The following is a 21,737-nucleotide window of genomic DNA, read 5'->3' on the forward strand; positions in this document are numbered from 1 at the left end:
ATTCCCTCAACTTTTAAAAATTACTGTCTATCATGTGAACATTCACGTAGCTAATGTGGGATGAAGCCGTGCATCCATGGTAAATTTATTACATTAATTTTCCCATGTGGCTGGACTTCTGGTATTTGTGGTATTGTACTTTTGTGCCTTGTGATTACACCAAAACCGATGATTCCTATTACTTTGCCTTAAAGTAGTACGAAGATTGCTTATACAATAAAATCATCATCAACGGAAATTTGTTGCTTTACTCAATATGTAGTATGCGAGTAACGCTTACCCCGCAATTTGCTGACCCATGGTTAAAAATCCCATGCATCATTTAAATTTTTTTGCAAACCTTTAAATCTTGAATGGATTATTCGCCATATTTTCATCAAAATCAATCAACACTCAATTCATCGTCAGCAGTTGATTATCGACCTGCGAATCATATAATTTAGAATTAAATATTATTAACTTAACATTTTCTCCGAAGAAAACAAACCTGTATGGGTAGGGTAAATATTACAATAATAAAATGTTTGATCCACGATCTGCATGATCTGCCCCACTGTGCTTCTGGTGGGCTCCGGCTTGGTTTGCATTGGTCCGGGCTTAGGCCTGAAAAACTTGACACGATCATCGTCGTTGGTGTGAATTTCTGTTGCTCTTTCTCCCGGACTATCAGCCAGCAACAAGTTGGCTTTTCTCGACTTGGGCTAATGTCTTGATGTTGATGCAGTGGGCCCGCGCAATGCCGCCTAACGATTCGGATTTCTGGAGCGAGCCACTTAGTACCGATTCTTGCCTCGGTCAGTGAAGAAGAGGAAATTGTAAATTGGTGTCGTGATCTTTCCAGGTTGTCCACTTCAAACCCAGCGAAAGAGAGTGAACGGCGGCGCGGGTCTAAGTAATTCAAATAGTTCCGGGGGCTAACTGTGAATTCGGTTATTTGGAATCATTGGGGCCTGCAACGGGTTTAGCTGCGAAGATTGGTATTTCTAGTTGGGGCTCTCAAGTGCCAGATTAAAAAGTGTCTCTTGGAAAGTTTAAGTCTGTATCTACTCCGGCGAAAGTGTGTAGGAGGTTCTGAAGTGCTTGATAAATCTAAAAGTAGATCAGTGTCGTTGCGCGCTAAGTGCAGTTTCAAAGCTCAGTGGAGTCCCGGAGCTCATCAATATGGTGTATAGCAGCCGGGAAAATTTTACTTCGGCCATGTTGCATGTTGGCGGAAGTAGTGAGTACGATTCCAGCGGACAGCGCTCGTTGACCTTGATGGTGGACGAAACGGTTGTGAATGATTGGCGGATTGCGAGCCCTTCGAGTGGCGGCAATTTTGGGGATTCATCGACAACCTATCCTCCGATCCCACCGCAACCGACTTGGCCTGGCGCTGGACCGGGGAGGATGGTTGATGGGGGTGGAGGAGCTGGAAGCAGAGCTGGCGGAGCTGTTTGTCGAGATGATCTGAAGGATGGAGAGGTAAAAATATTATAAATTCAAAGATCTATAATTAATGAATCTTCGTATAAAATCTGGCATAGTCCTACGTTTCCAGTAAAACTAATTGAATTTTTCGATTACTACCAATATCATGTGGATTAATTGTCATAAAAACAGTTTAAGATTCGGGGAACATGTGGTGAGCGCTGAAAGAAAAATGAAGCACAAAGGTTGGAAATAATCGGTCTGTGGCCGATCGTCGAATTTATGAACTGTCAACTAACTACTGAAGCAAATAGTCGTTGAATTCTATATTTCCGAGAATAAATCCGTGTTATTTCGATTATTTTTTCTGTTAAGGGAAATGTGGCATATTTTATATTTTTAAAACCAGTACTGGACTCCTATGAACGTAAAACACGGATGCAGAAATTTATTAGACCTCTTAAGATTTGATTTAAAAATCTTTTTCGTCTCTGTTCAGAATTTGATGTTTTGGGGTGACATTGATCAGTCTCTATTATAACGGTTTTAACGAGTTTTTTTTATCATAAAGGATACAAAACACCTTCATAATATTTACAAATGCTAGTTTATCAATTCAACCTTGAATTTTAACGATTTTATTTTAAAATATTTCTGATCGTAAAAAGAACTATGATGCGCCCTACATTCAGGGGCAAAAATAATTATTATTGCTCAACAGTTTGAGTTTCAAAATACACATGAAATTTTACCTTCACACATTCTCCTAGGCCCTCCCACTATTTTCATTTTCATTTTTTCTTCAAAATTAACGATTTGATAGGGTTCCTATCCATTTGTCCAATACGTGCTTACTCTTGGAAAATGTCCTTATTGTTTAAATATCAAAAATTTATCATTAAATGACTATAAAAATAGCACTATAACTGTTCATATACTAAGAAAAAAAAATTGTTTATTCACATTAAACAAACCGTTTTCTTCTAAATGATTTTTGGTATCATTAGGAGAGCTGTTTGTTTGCGAGCCTTGGAAAAATAGATATTGTAAGATTTTGAAATTTGATTTTTATCTTACAGAAAAAAATTTCATATATAAAAATTACATTTTGCCTATTTGATACTGAATTAATAGGCTTTCAAACGTAGAAAACAGTTTTCAAAAATTCAAACTATAGACTGAGTTATTGATGATAATGTGGAAAAGTTTATTGTTGGTCAAATTTACCCCGGTGATCAAAGTTACCCCGTTTTACGGTATTTTTTAACATCTTGCTATAAAACATAATTCAAGTTATTACATTAAATTTTAATTCAAGTTGAGATGTTACTTTTTCAGCACTGATTGCATAAAAGATAGCTCAGTTCGGTTAGCATGTGTTGAATATCTGAAACACCGTTTAAGGCAGAGAACTGTTAAATTTTTCTAACAGTTAAAAAAGTTTAAATGGTACATACCGAGTTCTTTACTCCTCTTTTTTGAGAAAACCGGTATCCAGTATTTGATTTTCGTTAAAAGTTTTGATAATTTTACTGAGGATTTCTGCAAAAACACTTAAAATGAAGACCGAAACTGTGTATAAGTTGAATAATACAACTTTTCAATCGAGAAGTGCATTTGATGTTTAAACGATTTTAGAAAAAAATCGGAATCAATTATGGTCAAGTTTAATTGCAAGCTTGTTTTCAGCTTCTGAATTGTTGTTGTTCGATATAAGATTTTTTTTTGTAATATCATTGTATTTTTTTTAAATTTCACCACGCCACTAAAATTTTGTTCACTTTCTTGAATTTTTCAATAAACTTCAAAAATATTTTGCTAGGTACAGAAAAAAAATCCATACAATGCAAAACATCAAATAACTATTTGAGTACAAATGTGGTTTATAGTTGTTGTTTGTTTACATAGAATGTAGTGCAAGAACCAAGGAACATTTGTCATTAAAAGTGGTTTTTGATTTGAAGTAAACCTCACAGAAGCTCTGGTGATTTTCGAAAAATAAATTTTGTTTTCCCATACAAATTTCCATCTATCTATGTAACGCATAGACTCGGAAACTACTGAACAGATTGAGGTTAAAATCGGCGTGGAAAAGTTTTTGAGGCCGGGAATTGCTCCTACGAAGTTTGGAGCCCCTTTGGGGGCCACAATACAAACTTAGAGGTAAATTGAGTAAAAGTCGTTTTATTTTTGAAAAAATTTCTACAAATTTAGTATAAACTTAGACTGAGCCGATTTGGGGTCATTTTTGAATTTCTCAATCCCTGAGGTCTAGAAAGCTTCGTTTTGGTTCAAAACTCATCCTTGATTTATTGCACAATTTTTAAGTAATGTTTAAATAAGTAAATTTGAACTTTTAGGTTTGTATGGGAAAATTGAATATTTTGTACTGAAAAATGAACATAATTTTTGTTTCTTCTGTGGAACCGAGCCTGCTAATGGTTTTTGTGCCAATTAATAAATATTCTAAGGGAAATTTTCCGCTGAACAACTTTGTTAAATATCGTAACTTCGTATCTCATTAGACAAATGAGTTATTAGGTGTTGAATGAGGGCATGTTTTTTGGCATAGGAAAACAATAAATTCAATTGACATCACTGCTGGATGCCTAGCGAATTATTGCATGACTACTTTTCAAGCAATACTTCGCTAAGCACCAGCAGTGATGTCAAATAAATGGATTGTTTTTCAATGCCAAAAAATATACCCCTGTTAATCAGCTTATAACTTTTTTGCCTAATAAGATACGAAGTTACGGTCTTAGACAAATTTGTTCAGTGGAAAATGCTTTAGAGAATTTATTAATTGGAACAAAAACCATTTGCAGCCCGGTTTCACAGAAGAAACAAAAATGATATTCATTTCTCAATACAAATCATTCAATTTTCTCATACAAATAAAAGTTCAAATTTACTCATGTAAACGTTACTTAAAAATTCTGTATGAGTTTTGGACAAAAACGAAGCTTTTTAGACGCCAGGGTTTGAGAAATTAAAAATTAACCCCAAATCGGCTCAGTACTAACTAATGTACATACTAAATTTTTATAACTTTTCTCACAAATCACCAGATATTTACTAAAATTAATTCTTAATTTGTATGGTGGCTCCCCTTTCTAGAAGGGGAAGGGGCTCCAAAGTTCGTAGGAACAATTCCCGGCCTCAAAACTTCTCCACGGCGATTTTCACATCAATCTGTTCTGTAGTTTTCGAGTCTATATGTTACATATATGTATGGAAGTTTGCAGGCCCGTGCGAAGGACCCGTCCCGTCCATGGGGCTCCCCTCCCATGGGGGGTGGTCGAAATACAAACTTAGCCAAAAATACACAAAATAAGGAAATTGGTTTTTAACACCATCTTCTTACTTGGGATTATCACACAAACTCGAAAAATATTTTGAAAATTAATTTTTCTAATTTACTTAAAAAATAATAAAATTTACTGATAAAATATATCATAATTTTCAAAACAAATCAGAGCGACTGTTTCAAATCAATGCTATTCACGGTATGTCATTGAGTATATTGATTCAATAGTGATCCTTATTCTGAACTAGCAATTGGTTGAAAATTAATTTTAAGCAGATAAGTTTTGTAAACGAGCTTTGTTCATCGCAGATTCTTATTGGGCTTTTTTGGTTGTTGCTTTTCGGTGAGTTTAAAAATAAGCCGAAAGTATTTGACCGAAACGTCAAAAGAATTTTTTTTTATTTGAAAAATTATTCAAAATTGTTTGAAAAAATATGATGATGGTTATTTATCATTCTTCTTTATTTACATTTTTTTCATCATTTTCAATTAAAGGATTGATTAAAAAATTCCGCTGTTCTATCTTGAATTTCAGAAAAAAGTGTAACTACGATTTAAAATGTGAATTCTCTATGAGGAAAATTTTTTCCATTTTGTACTTAAAAGAACAAATACAAAACTTGATATCTGAATTTCATTTGATTAAAAAAAGAAAATATTTAATTCTTTTTCAAGAGTGCCAGTGTTCAAAGTCAAAGATCAAACCTGTTTCTTTATTTAAGTTGTTTTAGTTATCAAAATGAAAGGCTACAAAATTTAATTTTTAAAGTTCAAAATATTAACTTTATATATTTATAATACAAGATGTTCGATAATTCTGTCAAAGTACAGATTGGAAAATGATCAATAAAACAACTCATTAAATAAAAAAATGAGTTGCAATTTTTGATGGAACTATTGAAAGCACAAAGATAAAAAAAATTATATCAGTTACCATCGCGTATTAAAATTTAACTTTTAAGTTGCTACTTCGAATCATTTTTTGAACTTTCTGAAGATTATTCAAAAATCGATCGGGAACGGGAAACGGGAAAATATTACGGCTTTTCCAGTCAATTCATGGGTTTTAAAGTTCAATGTTTCAAGCTCTGAATATTTTGTCGCTTTCAATTGAAATATTGTGTTTTCTTTTTTTTATTTAGTTTCAAAGATTTCCAAAAAGATAATGTTATCAGAACACTAAAACTCAGAATTACACAACAGAGCAAAACTTATGAAAAAGGTTTCATTAAATTTAATAGTTTGACTTTAAAATTCGGTAAATTTATTTGAATTAAAAACAAAATATGAAGATGAAAAAGATAAGTCTAAAACATTTTAGAAGGATTTTTTTTAAATTCTTGTCTAACCCTTTTAAAAACTTATCTATAGCAATGATTTGATAACTCAAGGAAACGGCACTTTGGTGCCTAGGATTTAATGACTTATTTTATAGATATTTGATGATATTTGATAGATTTCAGCTTCCTGAACTCGAATCTTTCGACAAATTTGTCTATCACCTTTAGTTTTGGTGATATGGAGTTCATCAGCTGCAAAAGGTATTAGTTTTAAGTGATAATTGATGAAATAACAAATTGACGTTGAAGAAAAAAACTGGTTGTGGATTTGTTTATTATACCTCTTTCATTTAATTAAGGAATAAAATTCGAAAGATGGTGGTAAATGATATAAAACAGTCAAATTTTATAGTTTTAAAAGTTTGGAAAGATATCATTACAAATATTTTTGCCATTACTGAATAAAGTTAAAAATAAATTGAATTCATTGAACTATTTTTTTAAAATGCAACGCGATAAGATTTCTGCGTTAAATATATCTGAAATTGAATTTGGTTCGAAACCTATTTAAAAATCGGGAAAAGTAAACAAATAGAAAACCTCTTTAACTTCTTTCTTGGGGAAAGTTGGTAATTGATTAAAAAAGTCTATTTTGAAATTATATGTTTTTGTGTTAAAGGTTCATAAAAAAATGCACATAAAGCTCAAGCCCAGGGCGATTTTAAAAAAATTTCTGACTTGCTTGTTAACACTTATTTAGCACATTTTAAAATCAAGTCATTTACCGTTACTGCGTTGGAAATTTAACTTGGACAAAATCTCCATGGGGGGTGTATTGGAAAAAGCATGCTTTGAATACTTAAGAGTAATATTTTAGTTACAAAATTTTGTTTTTTAAAAAAGGGGTTAAAAATCATTACAGAAATATTTCATCCGTTTGTTTTTGCACGTTGTTTTTACGGTTTTCGCGAATTACATTAAATTGGAGAACAGAGACTTGAGATGTGAGACAGAAGTAATAAAAAATGGGACTTTAGACCTTAGGCCTGAGTTTTGAGTCATGACACCTGAGAACTAGATTCTGAGACATAAGGCGTTAGGCCTATGTCATTAGACCAGAGATTTAGAACATGAAATATGAAAAGTAAGGGACGAGAGACTGGTCTCACGACTCACTTCCCAAGGCTCTCTTCCGGGAGACTAAGATAAAGAGAAAAAATACGTCAGTGATCACACAAATTGTGCAGCCAAAGATTGACATAGTGGATAATTGTAGCCAATTGTGCGAGGAAATGAGTAAATTTGAGTAAAAATCAGAGAAACCAGTGCTCAGGGAGAGAAGAGAGGCGCGAGTTGTTACAAATTGTTGTAAATTGTGAAGCAGTTGTGGAATTTTGATCATTACCCCGGCGTTGCCAGATTGCAAACCGCATAAATCCGTAATTTTGACGAAAAAAGAAAAAAGTAAAATTTCATTAAAATGACTTAAGTTCTTTGAAACTGAAGGATAAATCGAATCTGCGTGAAACTTGTAATTGTACATGATTATAAGATTTTATTGCAAACCAGACTGCGCAGACTAACAAAATTTCACTAATTTTAACTAAAAACAATCATATCAAAATTGGGGCAGATCACGTATTTTAAGCTCAAATTTAGAATGCTGTTAACTTTTGAGAAAACCCGAATATCAAATCGAAATTTCATTCTATTTATTTGCTGACTTCCAAATAACAATAAGAATGCAAAATTACATCAAATTTCGTCCTTTTTTCAAGTTTAAAAGGTGCACCAATCTTAGATTCGAAAAAATCATCTGCCGTTATACTTGCCGCGATATCAGCCAAGAAATTGAATTTTATTGGTTACTTAAAGGCGTTTTACCTATAAGGATACCAAATTGTGTATTTCAAAAAGTGAAATTTTCGATACGTTTAGCAATAATAAATGAGTTTTTGCCAAAGTACTAGTTACGGCGTTTTACCCCACGGTGTGTTCTCTAGCTGGTTGAGTATTTAACAAAAATATAACCAAAATTGATTTTTTATCGTTGTTTTTCTTTCCAGTAAGACATAAAATAAATCCATGAATCGTTGTAAACGTTCATTTAGGTTCTCACATGATTTTAAGCGTTGTAAATTGCGTTAATACTTAACTGCGTTCTGTACAGTTTTCCTCTACTGATTTTGGCTAAATGAAACTTGATGTTAATTTTTTTTAGTCGTCAAGTAGAATTTTTGTTCCTCAGAATTCCTATAATTTTTTCGATAAACTGTTAAAAATGCGTAGGAAATACTAAAAATCTGTAGGTTTCGAGCATCGATCCATAGATCCGTAGAAATACTTAAAATCCGCAACGCTGCATTACCATCCCAAATGCAAAAAATTCTCTCTCTATTGCAATCCCTCGCTCTCTTCTCACTTCCTAATGCTCTTTCCTAACTCATTTGGTCTCACGTCACACTTCTAACTTCTCATGGTTATACGACTGACGTCTGATGTCTCATGTCTCTTGTGTTATGTCGCAGATCTTAAGTTTGAGTCTCAGTTCTTTCTCAGGTCTCAAGTCTCAGAACTCAAGCCTCATGTCGCCGATCTCATGTCTCATATCTAAGATCTCCAGTACCTGGGCTTAGGTTTCAGGTTTTAGGTTTCAAATCTTAGATCTTTAGTGTCAGGTTTAAGGTCAGGTCGTACGTTTCATGCCTCAGGCCTAAGCATAAGCAGATTTTCTACACAGTTTTTGCATTTACCAAGGATTTTCACACAGTTTTTTACGTATAAAATAACCTTAGAAATTACTTCGGTTAAAAAAATCTATCAAGTTTTTAATCATAAAAAGTGTAGCTGAAGCTGAAAGTGAATAGTATACCCATAGAAAGCGTTGCAATAATTCAATGCCTATTTCTCACGTGAGCTTTCATTACGTCGTAAAAGAAACATGTTAATAATTCAAAGAAAACTGTTGCAAAAGTTATCAAAGCAACTTTAAATTTTGTATCCCCATGTAGAATATGTTGTCCAGACTACAAATATTCGAAATGGTAAATAGTTGCGACTAGTTTATGTCAGTTTTTGTTTTTTTTTGTAATAAAACTGTTTGTCTACATTTTGTTTCATACGACGTAATGAAAGCTCACGCGAAATATAGCAAATCTCTGTGCCGAAAATGCACTGAAAAGTGTACTGTACCAAAGATGATATGATTGGGGAAGCAGTACTAGCTCAAATACTCGAGCTCCCAGGCAAAATGATGCATGACCACTACATTCAAGCGAAACACGGAATACATTTTATAAGATTTTCATCCTATTGGGCAATTCACCCCTAAAAAATATATGGTGAGAACCGAACACACTGCAACATCTCATCTTGGCTTGGCAGTCCGATATATAACCCAGTGTACCATCTGAGTCGGTTAGCTAAAGAAAGTTTAATGTTCTTCTGTCACCGCCGATTACCAAAAAATGAACTGCGAAAGGGATGAGGATGAGAGGTCGATGGTTTGGGAATGGGAAACTAGGAACTGTTTTCTATTGCCGGCCGGTTTTTTGTCGATTTTTTTTTGTAATGCCATTCTCCATACACACAGCACTCGCTACATCATTCGAGAATATCCTTGCTGGATATGGAATATGTTTCATTTGGATTTTTGCAGGCATATGCAATGTGGTTGCACTGGGAGGACAATGTCAGTTATTAGAAAGCTTGTTAATGCCGGTCCGGCATAGAATCTTAGATCGATATTTTCACCTCCAAGAAAGTTCATTATTGGGGAAGAGTCTGATTTGTAGGTGTACCTGAATATACACTGTGTATATTATACAGCCTATTTTTTTATTGCAATATTTGAATTCTTTACACAATATAAAAATGGTTTGTAGATTTTTGTAATTTATCAAATCAACTGAAATTTAGCACCAAAATCTGAGAAAATATGCGAACACCTAACAACAATGTACTACATGTTTCGATTACAATACTTGGGTATTATTAATCAAAGTACCAACCAAGGTACCAACCTTTTTTGATACAAATTTGCAACTTTGGTAGATGCAATCAACCGGAAAAAGAAGTTTTTAATGCTGCACTGAAAAGTAGATAAGAAATCATAAGTTCAATAAACCATGACCTGTTAATAACATGGAATCGGGAATGTGGGTGAGTTACGGTCGCAAGTATCCGGTGGAAATTTCCACCTATTTTATTACTTCGAAGGTGTTGCAGTGGAAAGAAGAAAACGTTTAAATGAAGTTTAGAAGCAGTCAGTCTAAGTTCAGGTTACTTGTGATTTTTAAACCTCGATTAAAAAAAAACAAATTAGAAAGTATGACTAAGTTTTCACTATCTTGTAATTCGAAACCCTCCCTTCTGAGGCAGAATTAAAATCAACAACCACCGCCAACCTCGATCAGGATAAACCGTGAACCTTCATATCAGAAGAAAAAGTTGAAAAAAAAATCTGAATCATATGAAACAAAACCTTGCAGGTAAAAGCTGCCGTCTCCTGGTATGAGCTACTCTATTGGGAGCTCAGTTCGTAGTAGTAGGAGGAAAAAAACTTGGGCAACGGTTGATAACAATCTTATCGCGAAGCAACGACGACAATGACATCATCTACTTACGGCCATATGTGCGGGTGTACTAGGTTTCAAGAGAGCTTTTTTTGCTCTTATGATTTTTTTTCTCTTCCAAGCCATAAAAGAGTTTCTTTTGATAGACCCGGAAGTGCTGTTTATAAAAGCAATATTATGTTGATAAGGAATCGCTGAAATATCTTGCTTGTCAGCTGACAAAAGGTACAGTAAGTTTGTAACCTATTAAGATTGTGCGTTGTAGAACAAGCAGTCGGTACACATGTTTAGACAAATTGAATTTTGAAGTATGTTAGATTATATTAAAATTATTGGATTTGTTTCGTTTTTTATTAAAAAAAAAATACTCCTACCGACTAGAACTTAATCCGATTCCATCCAGCTAGTGGATTTCAATCTTTTACATCTAATGACTTTCAGCAGAAAACTTCAGTTATGAATATAATTTATCATCATTACCTTACCTGGAAAAGGATTATCCAAGGAAAAACCGATGCTAACATTTTCCTCCCCAATAAATGGAATCGATTCGGCAGCTGTCATCGTCGAAGCTCAAAGGATAACCCACATCAATCCGACTCGAAAGGGTAAACCGAAATGTCAATAATAAAGCATCCTCCCGGCAGCAGGCAGCAGCCGTTTGGATGATCGAATTCGGTAGTGCTGTGGTGTGAAGCGGTAATTAAAACTGACAGCTTGTGTTGTGGGAAAGTGGCTCCCAAAGGTTGGAACCCGAATTTCGGGGGAAATAGTCAGCCGCATAAGATTTGGGTCTGTTTTTTCCGAAAAGTTTCGTTCCAGCAAGTTTGCATCTGGATGAATTTGGATTATTTGGAAAATGTTGAGGTGCTGTAATTTTAATCTGCTAAAGAATTCTTTTAAGCTGGTTGAACCAATGGAATCGATATAGGAAAAAGAATCCTTGGAAATTTTAATGGATAAGGAGCCTAGTGAATTTTGTAATTTTAAGAAGACCTCCTTCATATGTCCCGGCCTTATATTATTTGTTTTCTTTTTTATCTTCTCAAATCCAGACTCAATTCCTATATGCTATCGAGCATGTGGACCTTTGTCATAGACTAGAGATAGGGGAGATATGGGCATAACGAGCACCCGTGCACTATGGGACAGCCCCATACAATGAGGCGGCAAGAAGTAAAATTTTACTATTTATGAACTTTTTTGAAGATGAAATGAGTTGTTTACATTCGAAACCTAATATAAACTATTATCGGCTTTGGTTTTACATGTGTGCTCAGAAAAGACATTAAAATTGGAACATTAACTCGTTAAAATGCATAGTGTAGTTTTGAACCAATAATTGTTTAAATAAACTTATTTCGGAAACGCGTGCATTTTTTAAGTTCTGTGTTCACAAAAAATATGTGAGAGATTAAAGCAAAACCACTCAGGGTATTTTTGTTCAAGATTATTCAGTTTTGTATGAAGAATTTAAGAGTACACGCAAAAAAATGCAGTTTTAAAATTTTATATTTTTTGGGAAACTATTAGTTTTTTAAAATCTCAGTTATTTCTACAGATATCAAAATTCTACAATAGCATTTGGTCACAATCAATTACAATCATCTCCCTGCATGTTATGAACAATGTTTGCTTAATGATGTTTAACATAAAACATACTATTTTTCCAAAATGGTTAAAAATTACTCATTTATTGTTTTTATTATAACTTTGAAGGATGCAAATATATGCAACTATTTTTTCTTGCATTCGAATTATTAGACTCTTAGCTATGTTTAAAAGTCAAAAAAAGTTTTGGGAAACGTAAGGCTTTTTTTTAGAGACCAAAATGTTTATACCTTTTGAGTAATTCATAAAATTCCTCATTTTTTACACTTTTTTGTTAACTGTGTAAAAATGAAAAATATTTCGAATAGAAGCTTAGAAAATAAGCTTTCTAACGATGTGTTGGGAACTGGTGTAGCATTTCATTTAAAGGAGAAAAAATGATTTAAATATTATTGGATCAAAAGTATATTTTTCAAAATTTTCTAAGTCTGATGTCTGTGAAACGATAAGTGATAATGATCTGAAAATTTGAGAATATCTTAGTTAAATTGAAAGCTACAAACTGGTATATGACAAGTATCACTACGATGAAGTTAATTTTTGACTTTTTGCCGACTCAAACCCCATAGTGTCGTGGCGAACTGGGCATCCCTCTGTTCTAAGAAAAAAAAAATTTCTCAAATAAATTTTAACTAGAAACAGTTTCGTAGTTCATAGAGCATGAATTTTTCATTAAAAATTAATATTCTTATCATCTTTACAAAAATATTTAGAAAAAAAAAACAACTAGCTTCTCAAGTGACGAAAATGTTATACAGTGAGCGAAATAATAATAGCACCACTATGTGTTTGCTTGTTAAAATATGAATGGTTGAAAATTACGAAAATTTTCCTCCACAGTTTGTTCTGAATTGCTATACGGATAAATCAAGCATTAGTTTACTTTTTCTGGACGTAGCAATTGGCGTTTAGGACCAAAAATGTGAAAAAAGATTGCGAAATAAGAATAGCACCACTTGAGTTTTTCAACAAAAACAAGATAATTTTTAAAAATTTACTGAGTAAAAGTGAATAATAATGCTTCTACGAATAATTTGAATAGATAACTACATTTTAAGGAGTTTTCCAGAATTCCAAATGTTTTCAAAGGTTTTAAAAGGGGGTTTTAAGACATGCTCCTCTAGCGTTAAGGAATTTGATATTTGAGCTGTAAAACTTTATCAAACTGCTTGATTTCTTCATTCACATTCATAAGTATGATGCCAAATGATGAAACATAGATTTGAGACTGAGTTTGAATCCATAAAGCAGGTTGGAATTCAAAAATACTAATGTTTTTAATAGTCAAACACTATTTCTCTAGTTTTAAGTTATAGATGGCAGCACTATCTTGCCATTTAACCAAATTCATGCCCATTTTCGAATATCCGGGATCAATTAGGCAGTGCTGGATGATTTTGGTCAAGAAATAAATACATGTACCGTGTGAACGCTTTGGAAATTCTAAGATCATTAAATCCAAAAAAAATTAGAATTGCATCAAGGTCACTAAAAGTGAATTTTTGGACCGATTATCAGAATAAAGTTATACTTTGCGATGGAGCTTGATGGAGCAGACGGCCAGCAGCATTATTGATATGATTTGCAATTGAATCGGAAGCAGGAGACGAGCAGGAATTGTGGCGGTTGTACATTCTTGTGCTGGTGATTCTTTTGCAAATCCGGAAAAGCTTTCTGCAGCGTAAACTTCCACATAACTGTGATGGGAAAATACCTCAAAATGATGAGTTTGGGCCTAAATAAACCTGGAAAATCAATATTGAGACTAAATTTGGTTTTAACTGCAAGATAGTGCTGCCATCTACGACTTGAAACTGGAAAACGTTTGGTTTACAGAAAAAAATCAAAGTTTTTGATTTCCAATCTATTTTTTTCTGATTCATAATTAACCCGGAATGTTTGTTTCATCATTTCACGTCATTTTAATGAAGAAAGTTAGTAGTTTGGTAAAGAGTTTCAGCTCAAATATCAAATTCTTTAACGCTAGAGGAGCATCTCTTAAAAACCCCTCTTAAAACCTTTGAAAACCTTTGGAATTCTGGAAACTCCTTAAAATGCAGTTATCTATTCAAATAATTCGTAGAAGCATTATCATTCACTTTTACACAGTAAATTTTTAAAAATTATCTTGTTTTTGTTGAAAAACTCAAGTGATGCTATTCTTATTTCGCACCCCTTTTTCACAGTTTTGGTCCTCAACGCCAATTGCTACGTCCAAAAAAAGTAAACTTATGCTTGATTTATCCGTTTAGCAAATCAGAACAAACTGTGGAAGAAAATTTTCTTAATTTTCAACCATTCATATTTTAACAAGTAAGACACATAGTGGTGCTATTCTTATTTCGCTCACTGTAGTTTTTGAGCACCGGAAAATAAGCTCGTAGGATAGTTAAATCAACTTGATCTATAATGTTCCCACTGCTACATTATGTACATTGTGGCTCAAGTTTCCCAATCATTATGTTTATGATTTAACACTATAATCAATTTTTAAATGCGTTTTTACTTTAACTTGTTTCGGGGCGGAAAGAGCACCATTGATCGGGGCACGATGAGCATTTTCTGCCGTAGAATCTAGCAGCGAATTCAGCACGATGAAGTCAACTGATTTATAGAGCTACTTCTTAACTAAATATGCCTTACGAATTGGCCTAATAGTAAGGTGTCTGTGTTTGTGTCGAGTTCGATTCCGATAATAATTTCTTCTTTTCTCAAAAATCACATCCTCACTTCTCTCATCTCTAATCTCACGTCTCTCCTTTTCACGTTTCTCGTCTCAATACATCTCCTCACGTTTTATTTCTATGTCTCATGTTCACTCTCACTTTTCATATAGCACATTTTACATAGCACCTCTCACGTCTCCCTTCTTATGTTTCTCTCCCTTACGTCTCACTTTGATTCTCACGTCTCACGATCTCACATCTCATTTTACGCATCAAATCTTCGTTTCATTTTGTCATGTCTATCCAGGGCGTGGTGGGGGGTTCGTTCAGATAAAAAAGTACCATTCCGTAGTAGAACTATCACAGTGTTTCGATACTGAGGAGCAGTGCTGCAAATTTTCAGTGTCAATGAGAAATTATCAGCTGACTTTATTGCAGTGTATCGGTCAGTTCAACGCCAACTAGATTCATACGAGAATGAACTGAAAGCTAAAACGAAAATTACTGAAAGTGAAAAAGGCTCCATTCTATTATCATTAAGTTAAGTTGAATGGTGACGAAGATTGTTCGACTATTTAGCTAGACATGCGGAAATTTCATAATTACTGCTGAAATGGCTATTTTTGAAGATTGTGATAAAAAATACGTCTTTTACAAATGATGTAAAGAGGTGGGAAGGTTTAGAAATGAGTGTTCGGGTTGGCGTGACAAACGCTGACGAGGGAGCGTGTGGAACGAATGTGGGGGACAAAAATATGACACAAATATGACAAAAAGTTTGCAATAAAATGACCAAACATGACAAATGTGCTATAAGTATGAAAACATTATGACAAAAAAAAATCTAACAAATATGACTAAAATTAACAATACAATAAAAAATAATTACTAATACAACTCTGTCGAAAATCTGACAAATGCGAGAAAAATATGACAATATTTTAATAAAATATGAAAAAAATGACAAAATCATGGCAAAAATATGTCGTAAACAATTGACAAAAATATGACAAATATAACAAAATTATGACAAGCGTGATAAAAACATGACAATGAACTAACAAAATCATGACATGAAATTGAGAAAAAAATTAGTCAAATTTATATATTTGAAAATTTGAAATCAAAAGAACAAAAATCCGACTATGTCGTCAAACTATGTAAAAATATGAGAAAGTGATTGAATATTGCAAATGTGGTATCTTCCAGATTGTTGTAATTTGAAATCAAAAAGGTCTTTGACAAAGGTTTCTCGAAGTTTAGTCATCTCATTGTTAAATTTATGTCATTTTTGTCAGATTTTGTCATAATTTTGTAATTTTGTTGTCATGTTTTGTCATTGTATTGTAAAAATTTTGCTTCATCTTTGTGTTTATTTTCATAATTTTATCACATTTGTAAATTTTTTGTCTGATTTGTCAGACATTTATCTTATTTTTTATGTTTTGTCATTTTATTGTTATTTTTTGTCAGATTTTTGACATAATTAATAGATTGTTGTCATTTTATTGTCAAATTTTAGTCATATTTGTCAGATTTGGCTCATACTATTGTCACAATTTTTGTCATGTTTTTGAGAATTTCGTCAGATGTTTACTTTATTTGTCATATTTTTGTTATTATTAATTACCATAAATTCAATTCTCAAGAAATTTATATTCATCCATCCTCTTGTCCCCTTTTAAATAATAGTATAGCCGCACACAGGGGTAAAACATGAAAAAGGCGATCAAAACTATTTTCTGCTGAAACTATAGTGTCTTCGAGACAAATGACCAAAATTACAAGGGCTAAAAAAAGTAGTTTTTTGAAAAATTGATTAATCCACCTAGTAGTGAGTTAGAAAAACAAACTTTTTTAATATCCATTTTAGAGCTATATTGTCTGAGAAATGTTTTTGGCTCGTACCAATTCAAGCAACTTTGCTGATGAAGTCATAACTGTAACATTAATCGTTTCAAAATTATGGCAATTTAAAAAAATAACATCTATTTTCATTTTTTCAACATAACTTTTTTGCGCGTGATTTTTCATTTAAAATATGTTCTAGAGAGTTTTGAAGACAGAAAAGTTGTACACTTTTGCTGAATACACTGTATACAAATTGAAGTTTAAACGAAATATTTAAAAAATACTTATTAAAAATAGTCGTTTCAAACTGGTTATATCTCCTGAGTTCGGAAGAGCTCGGTTACATATTTTACAGTTTTGCAATCAGAAAAGTATCGTCTTTCAAACAATGTACAACTCATTGTGGCCAATTGTGACCTTCATAGTGAAAACGTTAATAGAAGTGGGCCGTGTAAATGATGAAAACGCTTCTTAAAAAATATCTCCTCGATCATATTCAACTTCTGTAATTTTTTTTTGATTTTTTTTTATCCATTTATGATTTTGAAAACTAGAAATAATCCTACTTATAAATCTTGACATTCATAATTAAATTGATAACACTTTTATGAAGTTTCTCTGACTTAAGTTCGAAGAACCGTAGCTTCACTATATTGGTTCAACACTACAAATCATTCAAACATTATATGTTTTTGAGTTTTGCTTTCTCAAAATCAGCAGCATTTTTTTTTTTATAAAAGACAAGAGTAAATAACTCGTTTAGTTCTTAGCATTTAAGGTTGCCAGAATATTTACCAGACATATAAGGACCGGACGAATCCGGGTTATTTTACCTAAAAACCTACCAAAATCCGGGCATCAGATTTCAAAATTTTTAACCCAAAATCCGAGCAATTTCCGAGCAAGTTTGGTCAAAACCACGGATTAATTTAATGAAAAATGAAAAAGCATACATTTTAAAATATATTTTAACATCAAAACACATCAGCTGGTTTTGAATCGTATTTGAGGCTTCCTATAAATTGTTCATAATTTTTCTTGATATACGTGTTCCAAAAATTTGTTTTTACTCAATTTAAGATTTTTCTGAGTTGTGAAAATAAAGCGAACAAATCAGTGCAAAATCCAGACTTTATTTTACGAAATCCGGGCAACCGGACCGGACCGAACTTTTCATAAATTTTGTGTCAAATATACAGGGCAAGTCCGGGAAAAACCGGGTAATCTTGCAACCTTATCTTAGCATCACCATAACAATCTAGTTCAGTTGAGCGTTCTTTAAGTAAGTTCTAGCGATGTTAATATTTTTCGATTGAAAAATATATTATGTAAGTTTCTTCCAAATGATGGTGACTTCAGATGTTTCTTCGAAATCCTAGCAGTATCCCTTGAAATGAAAGCCTTAAAAAACAAATTCCGTATTAAATAGAACAGGACCACCGAGCAAAGAAAAAACTATTTCCAATCCATTGATAGATGATCAAAAAACGGCTGTTCAAAAATATAAAAACTTTCTTCAAATTTCGGATTTCAAATCCCTCTGAACTATAACATTTTCGACTTAGTTTTCGCAGTATGCAAAGATAAAAAATTTCTTGAGAATTGAATTTCCTAACAAATTTCAATTATCCATATTTTATTACTTTCTAAGAACTATTTTAGCTGAAGAAACATACATATATATAAGAATGATCATATAAATTATGTTTTCTTAGAGTTTCTAAACTGTCCCGCTTTTTTTGTCTCGCATTTTTTTCGTGAAATGTTCCGTTTTTTTCTGAAAGTATCTGGTATCCTACCTTAGATCAATCCTTTGAAAAACTTTTGATTGTAAGAAGCGCAAAACAACTAAAAACGCGTCCATTTAAGCTTTCTTCATATTAAATCAGAGCGTTATTTTTCATTTTGTGGTTATAATTTTGGTTTTTCTAATCCCCTGTAGGGTTCTTTTTTTCATCAATCGCGCATATATTTAAAAAAAATGTTAATGCTGAGCCTAGCTTAGGGACAAAAAGTATCAACTAAATAAAAACCTTTTTTGTACTAGATTTCTTACAAAATCTGAAAGAAAATATTTCTGGGATCAACTTATGAGTACTTTTTCTTCCGTTTGACATCATTTACTACGAAACGACCATAGGATATGCTAGACACTCCTATACCCATGATAATACCCATGATTAGTGTAACAAAAAATGTTGTATTTATTTATTTATTTTATTTTCAACATGTAACATAAGGTAATTCAATTCCTTTTAAAATCCACTACACTTTATTAAAAGTGAATAACAGGATGATTATTACACTATAATTCTCTCATATTTTTTTAAGTAAACCTACTGATCCCTTTCGTTGAAAATGTTACGATACTCTCGTCTGAATAAATTAAAATTATTAATAGTTTAAATGCCGTTTAAAAGAGAATTTCAAACAGCTATGCCCCTGATAATGAAAGTTTTGCTGTAACTGACAGTATAATACCGTGGTGTTGTATAGGAATAAGTTTATGGAAGAAAAATGCAGGACACATCAATTCAATAATCTTGTAAATCTTGTGTTTTATTGAAATGTGTCACCACTGTAAGTATTTTTAATAAAATATAAATCGAATAATGTTAGAAGTCTTCTTCACAGTATACCGAACTTTTCACATGAAATTTGACATTTCACATCACTATAACTAGTAATTCCAACTAACACTCGTCATTGTATGAAATTTAGTGATTTTTATTATTTAATTTTGTTTAAATTTGTTTGAGTGATTCGTTTGGCTCTAATATCCTTTTCAGGAAAATAAGGGCATAACAAGTACGCGGGGCTAAATGGGCACCCCAGTTCCTATAGCATGATTTTTTCAGCAAAAAAGCCATCTTCTTTTACACTTTACAGAAAAATTAAAAAAAACCCAACTTGGTTCTTAGGTGATAGAAAAATTATAATTTTCAAGCACCGGCAAATAAGCTCTAAAGAACGATAAATCATCTTGGTCTTTTTTTAATGTACACACTGCTACTGTTTCTCCGTCAATTAAGTTTAGCATTTTCACTATAATCAATTTTAAAAGGCGTTTTACTTTAACATGTTGACTCGAGGCGAACAGAGCACTATTGAATGGGGTACAATGAGCATTTTCTGCCGTAGAATCTAGCAGCGAAATCAGCTTGATGAAATCAACTCAATTATCGAGCTACAGCTTGGCAGCTTGGCGATTTGGCGTAATGGTAAGGTGTCGAAGAGGTAACTCAGAGTTCTCAATTCCTGGTCGAGGCAATTTTTTTTTCATTTACCATTCACTGCTAGATTCTAAGGCGGAGAAGCTGCAAAAATTAACTTTGCAGCAAGTTTTTTAAATGCCTTTTGGGTCAACAAGTTTCAAATTTGAGATGATTTGGTTTATTCCTGAGAAGGAGTAGGCGATGCCTGTTGCCGACCGCACGCGTTTTTCTCTTTGTCCGCGAAAATTCTATGAAATACTAAATTTAAATCGTATCAAAATGTATCAAAGTGAAGGCTGGGATAATGTGTAAAAGTTTCTACCGGAGAAATCCCGGTTAAATATATTTAATCACATTTAATGGCATGAAAAGGGTAGCTTAACGGGTGGGTCGTGGTTTTTGTTATCTGGTTCCAGCCAGGAACGTGTTTTTTTCGTGCTCGTAATTTTTTCGGAAAATGGACTACGAGAATGTCTATAGTTCTAGAGTACGAAACAGTGTTGCAAAATCACTTATTACAGGTGTTATCATTGATTGAAAAAGTATCCTTCTTCTTGATCTCGAAATGATAACAAAAAATTGTTGACCTGCTCGATTAGACTGAGTCGATTTGAGGTCATTTTTGAATATCTCAAACTCTGGGGTCCAAAAAGCTTTGTGTTGGTTCAAAAATCATCCATGATTTTTTGCAGAATTTTTAAGTAACGTTTACATGAGTAAATTTGAGCTTTTTAGTTTGTATGGGAAAATTGAATATTTTGTACTGAAAAATCAACATAATTTTTTTTATGGTTATGGTTTTTGTGTCAATTTATAAATTCTCTAAAGCAGGGGTTTTCAGATCATTTACTCGGCGGAGCACTTTTTAAAACCAAAAATTTTGACGGAGCATCTACAGTTTTGAAAGAAAGAAAAACCCGAGTTTTGAAAACTTGATAGTATTTATCATTTAAATAAGATGTGTTTTGTCATCGTAGTCAATTAATAAATAGTCTTGTTTTTATTTAACAAAATATGTGTCATCAAAAATTAATAATTTCAATAGAATAAATACGCTTTCTTGATTTTTCAAGCTGTAACAAGTTTGGTTAAAATTGTGTCAGTTATAGCCTGACGTCTGGTCCCGCATTTAGTCGGGATCGGTATTTTGTTTTCGTTGCGAGATATGTGGAAAATCCAGACTCACATAGATAAGTTGTGGAAAACGGCAGAAGAATAAGTTTTGCTTTATCGGACAAAATTCTTGTTTCTGGTTTCTTTGACATAAAAAAAAGCTGTTCCACGCATTTAAAGTCTTCGATCATTTTATAATTTTATGATTTTCTCCGGGAAAATATAGCTGGAAGCTGTTCAACAAAGCCTGCGGCAAAACATTGTTATTGTAAATGACTTTATTAGACACGTGGGCCTGTTTGATAAACTTTACACCAAAGAATACAAAAATAAATTTACCAACGAAAAGTGTTGTGATTGTCATAATTCTTGGAAGTTTTCGGATGTTCACTTCGAGATTATTTCTGATTGAATGCTTCTCAAATTTGTAAAGCTGCTGTCCAGGTTGCGCTTTTTGAGCGATTCTGCCTAAAATTTGATTTTTCCCTTGATGGTCATTATTTTGCCGTTTTAATCGAAGATCGTTATTCTTTTACCTTGCATTGGAAGACTCAGGTCATTATTTTATGAAAAATGTCAGCCAAATAATCCAACCTGACGAGCCACTAATTATCATTCAATTCTACTCCCAATGCCAAATTATTGTAGCTCAAAAACGCTTTGACTTCCGATCTTAATTCAAACAGGCGAGTCACGCCATGAGATTT

The 21,737-nt window shown here is 32.9% G+C and overlaps 1 protein-coding gene across 7 annotated transcripts in view; it reads left to right on the forward strand.

Moving 5' to 3' along the window:
* Positions 1–21,737, forward strand: part of LOC129744239 (serine/threonine-protein kinase 26) — a 332,751-nt gene that overhangs the window by 31,996 nt on the left and 279,018 nt on the right. Inside the window, exon 1 of one of the 7 annotated variants that reach the window (XM_055736664.1) lies at positions 792–1,464. The exons of 5 other annotated variants lie outside the window; for them this stretch is intronic. In XM_055736664.1, the coding sequence (XP_055592639.1) occupies positions 1,162–1,464 (303 nt within the window). In that variant the 5' untranslated portion in view covers positions 792–1,161. Of the gene's footprint in view, positions 1–791; positions 1,465–21,737 lie in introns of those variants that run through there. One more of the 7 variants, XM_055736662.1, reaches the window with a different exon arrangement.

Source organism: Uranotaenia lowii, chromosome 2, assembly GCF_029784155.1.
Source record: "Uranotaenia lowii strain MFRU-FL chromosome 2, ASM2978415v1, whole genome shotgun sequence".
Taxonomy (NCBI): Eukaryota; Metazoa; Arthropoda; class Insecta; order Diptera; family Culicidae; genus Uranotaenia; species Uranotaenia lowii.